Raw genomic sequence first — 18,003 nt, forward strand, 5'->3', positions numbered from 1 at the left:
GGAGTTTCGCTCTTGTTACCCAGGCTGGAGTGCAATGGCGCGATCTCAGCTCACCGCAACCTCCGCCTCCTGGGTTCAGGCAATTCTCCTGCCTCAGCCTCCTGAGTAGCTGGGATTACAGGCACGTGCCACCATGCCCAGCTGATTTTTTGTATTTTTAGTAGAGACGGGGTTTCACCATGTTGACCAGCATGGTCTCGATCTCTTGACCTCATGATCCACCCGCCTCGGCCTCCCAAAGTGCTGGGATTACAGGCGTGAGCCACCGCGCCCGGCCGACTTGTGTGCTTTTAAAGGCATTTAGTTTTATAAGGGAAGGAGAGCATAAAAGTTCAAAAAATTTGCAGCTTGATAACGCAATAGAAAAGAAAATCTCATTTTCTGAGGAGGAATTCAAGCTGGCTGCAGAAATTTGATAAGAAAAGAGGAGCCTAACGTCAAACCCCAACACATTGGGGAAAATGTCTCCAGGGCATGTCAGAGGTCTTCATGGCGGCCCCTCCTATTACAGACCCAGAGGCCTAGAAGGAAAAAGTGGTTTTGTGGATTGGGCCCACAATCCCTGTGCTGTGTGCAGCCTAAGACTTGGTGCCCTGCATTCCAGCCACTCCAGCCATGGCTGAAAGGGACCAACATACAGCTTGAGCCATGGCTTCAAAGGGTGCAAGCACCAAACCTTGCCAGCTTCCACATGGTGCTGAGCCTGCTGGTGCACAGAAGTCAAGAACTGGGGTTTGGGACCCTCCACCTAGATTTCAGGGGATGTATGGAAATGCCTGGATGCCCAGTCAGAAGCTTGCTGCAGGGTCAGGGTCCTCATGGAGAACCTTTGCTAGGGCAGTGCAGAAGGATAATATGGGGTCAAAGCCCCCAAACAAAGTCCCTACTGGGGTACCACCTAGTGGAGTTGTGAGAAGAGGACCACCATACTCCTAATCCCAGAATGGAAGATCCACCAAGAGCTTGTACCACATGCTTAGAAAAGGCATCAGCAGACACTAAATGCCTAACAGCTGAGAGGAGGGCTGTACCCTGCAAAGACACGGCAGTGGAGCTGCCCTAACATCATGGAACCCACCTCTTACATCAGTGTGATGTGTTTGTGAGACATGGAGTCAAAGGAGATTGTTTTTGGAGTTTTAAGATTTGACTGCCCCACTGGATTCTGGACTTGCATGAGGCCTGTGGCCCCTTTTGTTTTGTCCAACTTCTCCCATATGGAATGGCTGTATTTACCCAATGCCTCGTACTCCCATTGTATGTAGGAAGTAACTAAACTGCTTTTGATTTTATAGGCTCATAAGCAGAAGGGACTTGTCTCAGATGGGATGTTAGACTGTGGACTTATGAGTTAATGGTGAAATGAGTTAAAACTCTGGGGGACAGTTAGGAAAGCATGATTGGTTTAGAAATATGAAGGCATAAGATTGGAGGGACCAGGGCAGAATGATATGGTTTGGCTGTGTCCCCACCCAAATTTCATCTTGAAATTCCCACAATTCTCACATGTTGTGGGAGGCAGATGGTGGAAGTGACTGAATTACGGGGGTGTGTCTTTCCTGTGCTGTTTTTGTGGTACTGAATGAGTCTCACAAGATCTGCTGGTTTTAAAAATGTGAGTTTCCCTGAACAAGCTCTCTCTTTGCCTGCTGCCATCCACATAAGATGTGACTTGCTCCTCCTTGCCTTCTGCCATGATTGTGAGGCTTCCCTAGCCATGTGGAACTATATGTCCAGTAAACCTCTTTCTTTTGTAAATTGCCCAGTCTCTGGTATGTCTTTATCAGCAGCATGAAAACAGACTCATACAGGGAGGAATAAAGACTCTGCCTTAGGCATCTGTTCCTAAGGCTGGTTCTAATTTGTATAATGTGACTATAACAGATGTATAATGTGACTATAATAGATTTCATATAAATATGAAATATTTATATATAATTTAGATATATTTATATAACAGACTTTAATATATTTCAATGGGTTCTGTGAGTCTTTGTAGTGAATTACTGAACCTGAGAATGGTTTTCAGAAACTTCCAAAGTTGTAGTTGGTGTACAAAGTCTTTTATTCTTCCAACTTTTGCTTTAGATTCAGGGGGTACATGTGCAGGTTTGTTGTATGGGTAAATTGCACTGGGGTTTGGTGTACAAATAATTTCACAACCCAAATAGTGGGCATAGTATCAGTTAAATAGTTTTTCAATCCTCACCCTCCCCCAACCCTCCACCCTCAAGTAAGATCCCATGTCTACTGTTTCCCTCTGTGTCCATGTGCACTCAATGTGTAGCTCCCACTTATAAGTGAGAATATGCAGTACTTGGTTTTCTTTTCCAGCATTAATTCACTTGGGATAATGCCCTCCAGCTGCATCCATGTTGCAACAAAAAACATGATTGCATTCTTTTTATGGCTGCATAGTATCCTGCGGTGTATACGTACCAATTTCTTTATTCATTGCACCATGGATGGGCATCTAGATTGATTCCATGTCTTTGCTATTATAAAGAGTGCTACCATGAACATACAAGTGCATGTGCCTTTGGTAGAAAGATTTATATTCCTCTGGGTATATATATCCAGTAATGGGATTGCTGGGTCAATTGGTATTTCTTTTTAAAATTCTTTGAGAAAACTCCAAACTGCTTTCCATAGTGGCTGAACAAATTTACATTCCCAACAACAGTGTATAAGCATTCCGTTTTCTCTATAACCTCACCAACAACTGTTATTTTTTAACTTTTTAATAATAGCCATTCTGACTGGTGTGAGATGGTATCTGACTGGTGTGAGATGGTATCTCACTGTGGTTTTGATTTGCATTTCTCTGTTGATTAGTGATGTTGAGCACTGTTTCATATGCTTGTTGGCTGCACATATGTCTTCTTTTGAGAAGTGTGTGTTCATGACCTTTGTCCACTTTTTAATGGTGTTTGGTTTTTATTTGTAGATTTAAGTTCCTTATAGGTTCTGGATATTAGACTTTTGTCAGATGAATAATTTGTAAATATTTTCTCCCATTTGGTAGGATGTCTGTTGACTCTGTTGATAGCTTTATTTTGCCGTATAGAAGCCCTTTAATGAGGTCTCACTTGCCAATTTTTGCTTTTGTTTCAATTACTTTTGTTTTCCTCATGAGATCTGTGGAGGCCAATGTCTAGAATTCTATTTCCTTGGTTGTCTTCTAGAGTTTCTACAGTTTTGGACTTTACATTTAAGTCTTTCATTTCATCTTGAGTTAATTTTCGTGTGTGGTGAAAGGATAGGGTCTAATTTCAATCTTCTGCATATGGCCAGCCAGTTATCCCAGCAACATTATTAAACAGGGAACCACTTCCCCACTGCTTATTACTGTCGACTTTGTAGAAGATCAGATGGTTGCAGGTGTGCAGCTTTATTTCTAGGTTCTCTAATCTGTTTCATTGCTCTATGCAACTGTTTTTGTACCAGCACCATTTTGTCAGAAGCACTTAGGCAAACTTAAGGACTGTGCCTATAATGTTAGTTTGGCTAACTCTGAGTAACCATATTATCAAAAATTAATAAACTGATATTTCTATGGCATCTAATATGGCCATTTCATAAAACTTGTAAAGACTTTTGAAATAAAATGTTAGCATTTTTTATTGGAGTTGCTTAGAGAGATACTGCGTTTATAAGACGATTTAATTGGAATAAAAAACATACCTGGTAGATATTGAAATCTGCAAGTCTAACCACAACAGAACTAGACATTAGCTTAGCTTTTGACTGTTGACATAATACTGAAGGTGTTCTGCATGTCCCTTTCAGAGTGTAGTCCTTCTCTGTTGGAAACAAAAACACCTTTCAATTTGTCGCAAAATTATTTTTAACAGTCACTCTTCTATTATTAAGGCAGGTACTAGAAATATATGTGAATACTAACTTCTCAAACAAGATAATATTTGTGGACATACTTTATAAATTATAAAGTGATACAGGACGTAAGTTATTGTGGTGATTATTCTTTTAAGAAGAATCACATATATCACATTTAAGTTACTCTTCTACAAAACTTGGAATGACATTCTTGTTAAAAATGAGATATTTACATAGAATTAGAAAAGGAATACTATGGGGGAGGGCAGGGGAGGGACAGACAAAGGGTAATTAGTGAATACAAAGGTACAGCTAGATAGTAGAACTAATTTCTAGCTTTTATAGGGTGACTTAATTAATAATAATTTATTTTTTCAAATAGCTAATAAGAGCAGATTTTGAATGTTCCCAACATAAATGATAAATGTCTGAGGTGATGAATATGCTAATTATTCTGCTTTTATCATTCTACATTTGTATACATGTATCAAAATACCATACTTCAATCCTTACTGGGCCAGCAAAAAAAAAAAAAGTATCATACTGTACCTCATAAATATGTACAATTATTTTGTGTTGACTAAAAAGAAAAAATAAGAGATCTTCTAGCTACTTAAGAGTTTGAAAAATTCTACCTGGGTGTGACTATTATTGGTTATTTTAAGTTTAAAAGTGCTTTAATCCACAAGCCTATCTTGGTCTGAATGAAGGATGCAGGGGTTTTAGCCATTAATTAAAAACATTTGGCTGGGTGTGGCTGACGTAATCCCAGGGCTTTGGGGAGGGCTAAGGTGGGAGAATTGCTTAAGGCCAGGAGTTTGAGACTACCCTAGGCAACACAGTGATACCCCCATCTCCACATTAAAAACAAACAAAAAATACTTATTTACAGGAAATATGATCACACACACAGAGGCATGTGCGCACGCGCATGTGTGTGCGCGTGCACACACACACAGATACACACATACAAGCACAAATACCCTTAAGATTAGGGGAATGCCATAATGTTATTATAGATAAAATACCTGTTTGTGTGTGCTGGGGAGAGGCATGTGTTGGGGATTTAGGAGGTGAACCTACATTATGATCCTTCACAGCCTGTTTAAGCATTTCAACATTGCACTCAAATTCATGCAATAACTCGTTGGCCCATCCATTTTTTGTTTTGGTTGCATCACTAAAATACATCCAATGATTACAGCTATCTCCTGTAAAATGAATAACAGGTATTTCATTGAAAAATGTACAACTTTCAATTATTATAGTAATGCTTCCAATGAGATTTAGTCATTTATTGAAGAAAGGCATTGATATCCGAAAAATTTACAGGCTTTACCTACTACATGTTATTCTGAAATATGAGCAAAACATTTGAAATAGAGAGAAAGAATGTCAAAAGCAAATCATCTGGAGGAGTTTCTATCTAGTACACATTTTTAGTAGAAAATCACTCAGGTTCAATTTAAAGCCATTTGACTGGTCACCCTTCACTGGATGCTCAATTACCTGGTAAACTTCCATTAAACTTAATCCCAGAAAATGTTAGGAAAGAAATAAAATCCTTTCATCAAAGATTTGTTGTAAAGTAACTAACAAAAACCTAAACCACAAAAATGAACTTTTCAACATGTACTCAGCCATAGTTTCTGGAAGAAAAATATAAAATCAGGATTATTAGTTTTCTCTGTAGCAACTAAGAAAAGTAATATGCACATAAAAGGGTTAAGACAATAAAATCAGGCTAGACATAGTGGCTCACACATATAATCCCAGCACTTTGGGAGGCTGAGGCAAGAGGTCAAGGCTGTAGTGAGCAGTGATCATGCCACTGTACTCATGAGGCCTTGTTTCAAAAAAAAAGAAAATCTACTCTATGAATGTTTCACCTCCCAAAAAATAAATAATTTCTATTTAAAAATTTTATGCATTTGTAAGTTAATTTATGAGTCAGGAGGATAATACATAAGACAAAATGCTTTAAAAGAAAATCATCATATTGAATATCAGCAATAAAAATTTAAAACGAAAAAGAAAAAAACAAAGCATATCATACAACCTTTAAATTTAATCAGGTACCAACGTAGAAATGACAAACATTGGTAGAAAATGTTAAACAGAAATGTATGAACAGAAAAACTTTACCATTTTTAAAATGTCCTGGAAAACTGTATGATCTCTAGTTTGGTTTTTCTCACTTGGATTAATGCCAAATACCACCAAAAAGCAAAACTATGCCTAAGGTCAAATTACTTAATTTGGCCACAATAATCATACTTTTTTTCTTTTCATTATTTGGGAGAAATAATCTACCAATACTAGATTATTAAAAGCCTATGAAATCTGGAATCCTATAATTTAGCTAAACCTACTCTTATTCTTAGCTTCATACACTTTTCCAATTTTTAAATATATAAATCATTTAAAAATTTAAAACATTTACTAATAACCTGTTTTTGTCACAACAAAATAGCACAAACACATCTCCTCTGTACTCTGATTTTTTTCTTTAAGTTTTAAACTGGTTATTTGGAAAACTGTCAATTTCTAAAAATTATGGTTTCCAATAATTTACATAAATCTCAATGTAAACTGTATGACTAAATTCCATGGCAATTCCACTTTCTTAGTAAAATACTGCCAGGAGAAAAATACCGATTTCTTCATCTCATTTCTTGCTAACAAAATAAAACTAAACAAATTGGCTATATAATTTTAAAATAACATTTATATCTTTTAAAGAAGCTGTTATACATACCTGCTTTATGGTAAGGATAATAATCTATAGTTAGCTGCGTAAAAGAAAGTTGCATTGCCCCTCCAGTAATACGTCTGTTTGACTCTGGGAAAAGAAAGAGAAAAAGATATTAAGGAAATTATCAGAAACATTTAATTCACCACAAAAGATTTTTACCATACTTGGAGTCCAAGTGGTAATAACTGTCTCTCTTTCATAAAGCACATTAAGGATTTTAGGAAATATAATTCAATCCAATAAGTACTTACTGAGCCCTCCTCATTTGCAAGGCATTAGGATAAAAGGTAAGAATACAAGAATAGCAGAATCCCTGCCCTGGTAGAGTTCACAGACGATAGTAGCAGAACTTTTATATTTACAGGGCCTCTCCCTATGTCAGGCATTATTTTAAAAACTTTAGGTATACTTACTCATTTGATTTTCATAACAACCCCATTTGATAGATACAATCATTATTATCCTTATCTTCAAGATAAGGAAACTAAGGCCCAAAGAGGCCAAGGACATACAGCTAGTTAAGTACAAAGTTTGGATTTGAACCCAGGAAATCTTAACCACTACACTGTATCATCCTACCTCTTACTGAAAAGGAAATTAAAAGTCTGTTAGGTTAGGTAAGTTGTTCAAAGTCACACAGCTATAAGAAGATCAAAAGTAGATCACGAATTGGTGTAACATGAGCATAAAAATCAAATTTTAAAACAAAATGGGCAAATCAATCAGAAGTAAGAAAAATACAAACTGAGACATAGCTATGTCTCAGTATACACCTCTATATTAATTTGTAAAATCTAATTTATCTCAACTAGAATTTCTAGTTCAGGTCTACAATCCCTTACGTAAAACCTTTGGAAAGCCAAATGTTTCAGAATTCAGAAATGTTTAGATTTCGTGACAGTAATATGGTATATACAGGATATACCATGCAACGATCCCAGCAGGTTCTGAGGCAGCAATAATAAAAATAGCAATTCTGCAGCAAAACATAAATATAAAAAATGTGTTGGTATAAGTCAGGTTTTGCCACCAAGTGCTTTTTTCACAAACTTATAAAATAACATTTCAGAGCCTTTTGAATTTCAGAAAAGTAGTGATTACAAACTGCACTATTAAAGAGATATTTTGGTGGAAAGGTTTTCCTCCTAAATAAAATCATTCAACTTATTCTATGAGGGAATAGTGAAGAATGTAAGGCCTTAGAAAATACTTTCTCCATTCTCGTTACTTAATCTTGACCACCACATTTTCTTAGTTTGGTTTGTTCTAACTTTTTTGGATTTTCCTTTCAAATCTCAAAAGTAAAAGATACCACTGTAGGTCAAATGACACAATGGTATAACGTGAACATAAAAATCACATTTTAAAGATAACAAATCTCTCCACAAACCCCAAATCTTCCTCATCTTTACCCCTCCAACCTTTCAGGTAGCTGCCTTGTCTAATGAAGGCAGAGTAACTTCTACTGCTAAGTATCCGTGGTCTCAATATTCACTTTCCCAGCTTAAAAACACAGGGCAAAAATTTTCATAGATATAGATCCTGATTCAGATCTGAGGCCCAGAGATCAGATAACTCTACTGTTTAAAGGTCTTCAGCTTGATTCTAATGCTCACCAAAGTTGGAGAATTATAGTCCTTACGACAGGCCTACCTGCTGAACTCACCCCCAATACTTCTAGGCCAGGGATACTCTCCAGCAAAGAAACAAAAAAAATGCCCAGCATCTAGATTACAGAACTACATATTTACAGAATGACAAAGGGCAGCTTCCTGGTTACCCTGTTATGTTTACTAAACAAGGAAAAATAAGATGGACAAAAACTACAAGAAAACTAACTGAAATTTTGCTTCCTAATCAAATTTTGGAAGGATGGGAGGAGAAGTAGTCATAAAATATGTTAAAGAGTTACACGGCTGTATGTCTACTCAAAATAGGCAGATAAACTACAATGCCGAAAACACAACTACAAATAATTATGAATTAAGTATGGACTAAAATTTAATTTGCAGACAACTTCAAAATTATGAAAAAGTTAATTCAAAGGCAAGTCTAATATTACATCATCCTCCAAGAGTGTCATTTATCAGTGTTTGATTTTTTAAAGCTAATTTTATTGTTAGTATTGATGGTTAACAACTAATTAACCTTAAGTACTAACTGCTAAAGCAAAATAAAATTTCCTACCAATATGCTTCCAATTGTGCCTTTCATCTACACATTCATATGAACACAATTATGACAAATTATCTTACAAGACATCCTATACAAGAGATTTAATAAACAACCTAGTTTTGTAGTCAATTCTAGAAAAACCAAAATAGTTCAAAATAAGCAAATTATTTTACCTTTTTCTTTAGCATGAATGTCATCACATATATGTAGATCTAGATGAGAAATTACTAAATGATGGGAGGTTTCCTTAACATCAAAGTCATTGAATAGTTTCACAATTGCATCATTTACATCAGGAGCATTTGAAGTTTGTGTTGTCTTCACTTGCTGGGCAGATGCGACTACTGTAGAGCTCTAAAAAGATTCAAAACTCCCTTATCACTGCCAATTTAAATATTGGAAATTTCACACACAAAAAAAATCTAAATATTTTCAATTGAAAAGTCATGAAAAATAACCATCATACATTTTATTTTTCATGAATAACTTAGCTTCACTAAAATATTTTCTGAATTACCTAAGAATAAAACTAAAGCTTAAAAACTGTAAAACTATACACAAATCAAATATGAACCCCAATATGTCTCAGTAAATATCTGAAGTTATATTTAACATATTTACAGCCCTTGTTTTAGAAAATGTAGTTAACTCTTAAAGGCAGTTTACTTGAATATTATTAGTTCTATATATTAAAAAGAAAACAAATGTGGGCCCTGTGTACACTGTTGTGTATCTGATATGGTTGTTGGCTCTGTGTCCCCACCTAAATCTCACCTTGAATGGTACTCCCATAATTTCCATGTGTTGTGGGAGGGACCTGGTGGGAGATAATTGAATCATGCGGGCGGTTCCTCCCCTACTGTTCTTGTGGTAGTGAATAAGCATCAAGAGATCTAATGGTTTTATCAGGGGTTTCTGGCTTTCCATATTCCTCATTCTCTCTTTGCCTGCTACCATCCATGTAAGAAGGGACTTGCTCCTCCTCACTTTCTGCCATAATTATGAGGCTTCTCCAGCCACATGGAACTGTAAGTCCAATTAAACCTCTTCCTTTTGTAAACTGCCCAGTCTCAGGTATGTCTTTAACAGCAGTGTTAAAAAGGACTAACACAATATCCTATAGAAATAAAGCACATCTTTGTAGACGCCCCTGTGATATTATTTTGTACTCTAAGTGTTCTGGTGCCTCTCCTAAAAGATATGGTGTATCCTTTGAACTTGAATAACTAAAGAAGCCAGAAAGGAGACAGGATTTATAAAGTGGTTGTGAGTTCAAATATTTTTCTGAAGCTCCTGTGATATTATTTAGCATTCTAAATGCTCTGGTGCCTCTCCTAAAAGATGTGATGTGTCCTTTGAACTTGAATAACTAAAGAAGCCAGAAAGGAGACAGGATTTATAAATAGGTTGTGAGTTCAAATATTTTTTTCCCTAAAGAGAAATGGTATAGTACATTTTTAACATATAAAAATATATATGAACCTCTAATAGGCTAAAATGATTCTGTATACACAACTATAATGTAAGATTATCTGACATGTGAGCCACAAAACTGTAGATGAATTTTTATAATTATGATAAACACCATATTTTCCACTTTAAAAATTAACAATGTTCAAATTCATAAGTTATAATAAAAGATGGTTAATTACTTAAAGAAGATCAAAATATATATATTTTGTATGTATATATATTTATATACATCTATGAAGAACTATGATCATACTGTAAAAGAACTGCAAAGTGTAATTAGTAAATGAAAATTTCTTCATGAAAATGATTGCAGACCACAGTAAGTAAAGAAACAGAAAGGTGAAATATAGCTATAGAACGTTGAATACTAGATACTCTAGAAAACTTTTCATTAATTATTAAACTGATGTCAAACAATTTTTCTCCTGTTTTTCCCATCTATTTTCAAAGCTATAACAAGGTATTTATGCCTATGATGGTGCTATTTAAAAATACTCTCCAGTACTTCTTTTATTGTTTTCTCTCTTCTTTATTAAGATAAATGCTGATAAAAGTAAAAATATAAACATTAATCTCCCTACAAACCTTCCTCTTAATACTATGGTAAAGTCAGGTTTTTGGATGCTATTTCTGGAAGAAAAAAAATGGGCCATTGTATGCCTCATTAATAATCTTTTTTTTTTTTTTGAGATGGAGTTTGCTCTGTCACCCAGGATGGAGTGCCTCAGCTCATGCAACCTCCATCTCCCAGGTTTAAGCGATTATCCTGCCTCAGCCTCCCAAGTAGCTGGGATTACAGGCTCCCACCATCATGCCTGGCTAATTTTTGTATTTTTAGTAGAGACAGGGTTTCACCATGCTGGCCAGGCTGGTCCTGAACTTCTGATCTCAAGAGATCCACCCGCCTCAGCCTCCTAAAGTGCTGGGATTACACTGCACCTGGCCCTATGAATAATGTTAACACCTCTTAATTTTCAAGATAGTCTTCTTTCTCTTTTAGAGAAGAGTAAGATGAAGCTAAGCAAATATTTGTAACAGAAAACAATGGCCTAGTTGTAAAGTTGAGTAAAGAAACACTGTTAACTAATTCACTTTCTGACATGCTCCCTCGTGACCTGAAATAATCAGATTAGGACATTCTGTATGATATCAAAGGAGTAACATGATAACTACTATCCAAGAAAACAATTCTATCCTAATGGTTAAATGTATCTGCTATAACATATTATGGAGCAACAAAACGTAATAGTTACAAAGACTAGAGACATGGAAGAAACTTGCATATGCCCAGGAACTACAACTAGGAAAAAGTGCATACGCTGGGGCAAAAACCACCCTCAAAATGGTAGCACAAGTTTTGTTAGCATGCTGAGATGACAGAATTTTGTCCTTGTTTCTAGTTTCCCAATAGATACATATCTAATTTTCTAATCCATAGTCCATTTTACATAAACAAATCCACATATAAGAGCTATACAGTAATATCAACCTTCAATCTGTTAGTTTTTAACTATGACCACCATCTCTGTTAATTACAACCTAAACTACCAAAAATCTTTGTTGCAAGCCTTAACAGAATAATATTTATGTCTATGACGGTAATATTGTAAACTACTCTTCTCTACTTTTTTCCTTATACTTTTCAGCTCCAAAATGGCTTTTCTTACCCTTATCTTCCTTAATCAAACCTACTTCCTTCTTCTGCCTTCCCTTATTGGCTAATGACACTACCAATTGTCATTCCAAAGTCCTCAACTTTTCTCTCTTCCTTATCCTCAACTTACTTAAAAACTTCCACTGGCTCCCAGATGACCACAGGAAAACGTCCAAATTCTTCTATGTATTATACAACATGTTTCAATTATAGTCATTGCAAACTTTTATTTCAACTCAGGCTACCAGTCGAGGGAAACTATTCTATGGTAGAGCCCAGTGGTCTGTTTGCCAAATGGTTAAAATCAGAATCCCCTGAGAATTCTGCAGATGCCCCATTGGATGAATAATTTATTGGTAGAATAATACAAAATTCACTTTCAATTCTGTATGTTTATTTGTTTTTATGGCTATAAGCTCTAGAAAACCTTGTTCACATAAATAGGTAGACTGAAAGGAAAGCAGTTTTGTTTTAGCCATATGACTTGATCCTTTCAATGCCTTCAGGTTGCCTTCACTAAGTGATCTACTATAAAAAATTATTTTAATAATCTCTAATAGCTGACAATTATTTGATCGTCCTTCAAATGCGTTAAAAACAAAGAACTAGACTTGTTCCTTTGTCATTAGAGCCATTAACTTCCAACATGAATAGCAATGTTTCAAAATGCCACTCTATCTTGTTCCCAGAGGGGTTTTCATCCCCTCCCTGTTCAAATTCATTCTAGTAAGACTGAGGATGAGTAATAATGCCTTTCATTTATAAAGTAGGATTAGAGTCATTATGGAAAGGGAGAGCCAGTCTGACATCTTAATGCAAGCATATTCTCTGGTAGATCAAGTTTAAGAAAGAATACACATCAAAGTGGAATATGTGGAACTCAATTTCTTTAAAATATAAAACTTGGAAAATTGTTATATCCTGAGGCATTTGAACCTCACTCCTAAAAACATTAGTAACACCAAATTTCTTATCTTTATCAGAAAATAACATGTTCTTTAAAAATACTATACTTGTGCAGATTCTACTGTCTCTTCTGAAATGCCTTCCCCCCATGTCTGCCTGTGAATTGCTACTCATTTCTAAGACTTAATTTCATTATCCTCTTTGTGAAACCTTTCTAAACCCTGCAAGCAATTAATTGAAACCTCTCTCTGTTTCTGTAGTTCCTACACATAACCCTTTCCCTTACTTCTTCATGCTAACATTTACATTCAACTACAATGATTTGGAGATTTTTCTTTTTCTTTTCTTTTTTTTTTTTTTTTGAGACAGGATCTCACTGTTATGCAGGCTGAAGTGCAGTGGTACAATGGCTTGACTTCCTGGGCTCAAACAATCCTCCTGCCTCGGTCTCCCAAGTAGCTAGGATGACAGGTATATACCATCAAACTCAGATGATTTTTAAATTTTTTTGTAGAGATGGGTCTCAGTACATTGCCCAGGCTGGTCTTAACCTACTGGCCTCAAGTAATCCCCCTGCCTAAGCCTCCCAAGGTGCTGGGATTACAGACATGAGCCTCTGTCCCCCATCTACAAAGATTTGTTTCATATTTGACTCACCATTATACTCTGAGGTCCTTGAGGCCAAGGTCAGATGGTATTCATTTTCACATCAAAATGTCTACTCCTGCACATTAGGACATAGTAGGTAAGCAATAAAAAATGCCAATGTGATATTCATTGAAAGCCTAGACTGGGCATGGGGGTTCACACCTGTAATCCCAGCACTTTGGGAGGCCGAGGAGGGCAAATCGCTTGAGGCCAGGAGTTTGATACCAGCCTGGCTAACACAGTGAAACCATGTCTCTACTAAAATTACAAAAAAAATTAGGGGGGCAAGGTGATGCTTGCCTATAGTCCCAGCTACGCGAGAGGCTGAGGTACGAAAATCACTTGAACCTGGAAGGTGGAAGTTGCAGTGAGCTGAGATTGCACCATTGCACTCCAGCCTGGGCGACAGAGACTCTGTCTCAAAAAATAAAGAAAGCCTAAATGTATGCCATTCCCATGTACAAAGCCAGATCACCAACAAGCTATATATCTGAGATATATAACACTGTTTCCAAGGAAATAGCTTCACAGGTGCATAATTTTATACTATCCAGTTTTTATTAGGGGTAGATAGAAAAATTCATTTATACTTTGCATAAAATTATTAACAATATTATCCATTATAATTCTCATTGTCTCTTCTATAAAGATCTTTATGTATTGGTACTCAGAACTTACTATGGGGAAAGACTAGGAAAACTTTTCTTCTTCATACCAACTAATAATGCTCCACACAAACTAATAATCACTTTCAAGAAAGTGATAAATAGCTCATTATGCTTGTCCCTGTTCTTGCACCAGCCATCAGACAACTTCAGCAGTTTTGTGTCCAATTTCAGCAATTCCTTATGGCTTTGGTTCTCTGCACAAGTAACTCTCACATGTCCTCTCTTGCCTATGATTACCTAGGTTTTCCCTCGTTTACTTTTACTTTAGTAGTTTTAAAACTACACTCATTTAACTTCCTAAACAGAGGTATTAAAATATCAAATACTTTTATGTCATCATTACCCTTAGTGCCTTATACAGAGCTCTAAACAAAATAAACACTAATAGATACGAATACATTTTCATATAGATACTACTTATATAAAATTACCTGGAAGACATCTAGATAAAGAAGATTCTTGTATTCAAAGCCTCACAATCTGTTCCTTAAAGAAAATACGAACAAATCCTTCTGATTTTTAAACTATTTTCCTGTAAAGTAAGTATTTTTCCTGTTAATTTTATAGCATACCTGTGTAGGTTCAGGAGCCATACTCTTTCTTTGTTCTGTTGATTTTTCTATTGCTTCACTAAGAGATTTTGCATATTGTACCATAGCTTTCAACTGGGAATCAGTTAAAACCCATAATAAGTCATCCAATATTAGAACTAACTTTGTTGCTATGACATTGCAGTCCTTTAACTGTGGGGGGAAAAAAAAGTTTTATAAAATTAAGCCAAGATATAAACCTTATAACACACTTGTATTCAAAAATTGCTTTCAAAACCTTTTTGAATAAAATTAAATATGGATTCTTCCTTCATTCAAAAAGTATTTGCTGGCCAAGCACAGTGGCTCACGCCTGTAATCCCAGCACTTTTTGGAGGCTGAGGCAGGTGGATCATCTGACATCAAGTGGTTGAGACCAGCCTGGCCAACACAGTGGAAACCCTGTCTCTACTAAAAATACAAAAATTAGCCAGGTGTGGTGGCGGACACCTGTGTAATCCCAACTACTTGGGAGGAGGAGGCAGGAAAACTGCTTGAACCCAGGAAGCAGAGGTTGCAGCAAGTGGAGATAGCACCATTGCACTCCAGCCTAGGTGAGAGAGAAACTTGGTCTTTTTAAAAATAAAAATAAAAAGTATTTATTGAGTTCCTGTAACATGAATGGAGTATTTCCTAGTACTAGAGATGCAGTGGTAACAAAAGACAGACAAATCCTTGTACCTTACAAGTTATATAGTACTTATATAACTTAATTTGGCATTTATAGCTGATAAATCATATAATTACTTATATTAATTCAAAGATTCAATAGAAGAAATGAAATTATAAGACAGTAAATGTTCAACAAATATTGTCAACTGAGAAATATATTCAATTTACCAAAAACAAAAATGTTTAGGCCAGGCATCGTGGCTCACACCTGTAATCCCAGCACTTTGGAAGGTTAAGACAGAAGGACTGCTTGAAGCCAGGAGTTCATGATCAGCCTAGACCACATAGCGAGACTCTGCCTCTACAAAAAATTAAAAATTAGCTAGGCACTGTGGTACATTCCTGTAGTCTCAGCTACTTGGGAGGCTAAGGTGAGAGGATCCCTTGAGCCCAGGAGTTTGAGGCTGCAGTGAGCTAGGATGGTGTCACTGCACTCTAGCCTGGACAATAGAGCAAGACCCATCTCCAAAAATAAAAATAAAAATAAGGCAGACGCAGGAGGATCACATGAGTTCAGGAGCTCAAGACCAGTCTGGTAATATAATGAGACCTCATCTCTACAAATAACTTAAAAAATTATTCAGGCATGGTGGTGCATGCTTGTAGTCCCAGCTACTTGGGAAGCTGAAGCAGGAGAACCACTTGAGCCTGGGAGGTCAAGTCTTCAGTGAGCCTTGGTCATGCCACTGCAATCAAGCCTGGTCAATAAAGTGAGATCTCATTTCAAAACAAATAAAATAAAATAAAAATAAAAACAACAACAAAAAAAAATCCTTTGAAAATCTATTAAACCTAAGACTGAGGAATATTATACTAGTTTTCTACAAATATTATCTAAGTAACTATACCTCCCTTTATTTTACAATGCCACTGGTAGTATGCCAATATTTCACCTAAGAAATTATTTAAAATTTCCTATAGTTAACTAATAGTTAACACACAAATCAAAAAGTCAAATCCAAAAGTTAATACAATCAATAATGTAATCCTGTTGACTCACCCTTCTTTTAAGTGTGACTCTGATTTTTGATTGGTTGGTTATTAATCGAACAGGAGCACACATAATTTCAAGATGTGAACTCTGGGTAGCATCTGCCTCTATTCTTATCATCTGCCAATTTATTTCTTTAAAAGTCAAAACCTAAGGAGAACACAGAGATTAACTTCACCTACTCATGCAAAACAGAATGAGAAAAATGTAGGTTTTAAGAAACAAAGCGAATGTATCTTATCAACTAATTTTCACATGACATTCTAGATATATTCACCATGTTTGTATTTTTGTAAATTGTATGATTCCATCAAATTCAGTTACATATCTTCATATTCATATTCATCATGTGTAAAGCTGTTAATACTTTTATTCTAAGTAATTCAGTTAATGTAAAGCTCAAATGCATTTAAATCATGTGACCAAGAAACAACTAAATAATGTATTTTAGTTTGAGGGATTTAAACATTCAATTCTGAGTAGCTGAGAAGTTAAAGTAGGGCTTTAAATTGAAATATTTATTACAGTAAAAGCATTAAAATGTGCACATTTTGTAACTGAATGATTAAGAGTAATACAGAGAGTTAGGTGCAGTGGTTCAGGCCTGTAATCCCAGTACTACGGGAGGCCAAGGCAAGTGGATAGCTTGAGCCCAGGAGTTTGAGACCAGTCTGGGCAACATGGCAAAACGCTGTCTCTATCAAAAATATGAAAATTAGGCACAGTGGTGCATGACTTTAGTCCCAGCTACTCAAGAAGCTGAGGTGGGAGTATCACCTGAACCCAGGGAGGTCAAGGCTACAGTGAGCCATGATTGTGCCACTGCACTCCAGCATGGGCAACAGAGTGCAACCGTGTCTCCCCTGTACACCTCCCCCCGAAAAAGTAATACAGAGAAAAGCAAAGTTAAAAGTCAAGATTCTGGCAACCATGAGATGTGATTATTTTAATTGTTCTCCTTTACTTGTCACTAAATGAAGCCTTTAAAAAGGAAAGAAAAAATTTTTTACCTCTCCTCTTTGTGGATCCTGAATACGAGTAAACCTTAAATCTCCATGTTCCCAGTGTGCATTTACACTGTAGATCCGAAGCTGAGAAAGTTCAAATGATGCATTGAAGGCTTTTGCTCCAATTCTGATGACTATAGAATTTACAGAAACAGTAATTCCCTCAACTACTTTTTCAGCAAAGCCATATTCACTGGAAAAACAAAGCAAAATAAAATTCACTAAGGACAAAACTAATTTTTATAAGTTCTACTAATATTTGCACATTGCTGGCTGTGCATGGTGGCTCACACCTGTAATCCCGGCACTGTGGGAGGCTGAGGCAGGCAGATCACTTGAAGCCAGGATTAATTTTTTGTAGAGATGGGTCTCAGTATATTGCCCAGGCTGGTCTTGAACTACTGACCTCAAGTAATCCTCCTGCCTAAGCCTCTCAAAGTGCTGGGATTACAGACATGAGCCTCTGTCCCCCACCTGCAAAGATTTGTTTCATATTTGACTCACCATTATACTCTGAGGTCCTTGAGGCCAAGGTCAGATGGTATTCCTTTTTACATCACAGTGTCTACTCCTGCACCTTAGGACATAGTAGGCACGCAATACAAAATGCCAATGTGATATTCACTG

At 36.2% G+C, this 18,003-nt stretch overlaps 1 protein-coding gene across 4 annotated transcripts in view; it reads right to left on the reverse strand.

The window, feature by feature from the left end:
- UHRF1BP1L (UHRF1 binding protein 1 like) overlaps positions 1-18,003 on the reverse strand; it is an 85,710-nt gene that overhangs the window by 35,986 nt on the left and 31,721 nt on the right. For 3 of the 4 annotated variants that reach the window (XM_032298785.1, XM_032298795.1, XM_032298803.1), the window contains 7 exons: positions 17,380-17,569; positions 16,379-16,519; positions 14,689-14,859; positions 8,941-9,121; positions 6,596-6,679; positions 4,866-5,048; positions 3,685-3,803 (listed from right to left, as the gene is read on the reverse strand). In XM_032298785.1, the coding sequence (XP_032154676.1) occupies positions 3,685-3,803; positions 4,866-5,048; positions 6,596-6,679; positions 8,941-9,121; positions 14,689-14,859; positions 16,379-16,519; positions 17,380-17,569 (1,069 nt within the window). The remainder of the gene's footprint in view (positions 1-3,684; positions 3,804-4,865; positions 5,049-6,595; positions 6,680-8,940; positions 9,122-14,688; positions 14,860-16,378; positions 16,520-17,379; positions 17,570-18,003) is intronic. The other variant, XM_032298813.1, reaches the window with a different exon arrangement.

This window comes from Sapajus apella, unplaced genomic scaffold, assembly GCF_009761245.1.
Source record: "Sapajus apella isolate SASKATOON/1434 unplaced genomic scaffold, GSC_monkey_1.0 scaffold2, whole genome shotgun sequence".
NCBI classification, from domain to species: Eukaryota; Metazoa; Chordata; class Mammalia; order Primates; family Cebidae; genus Sapajus; species Sapajus apella.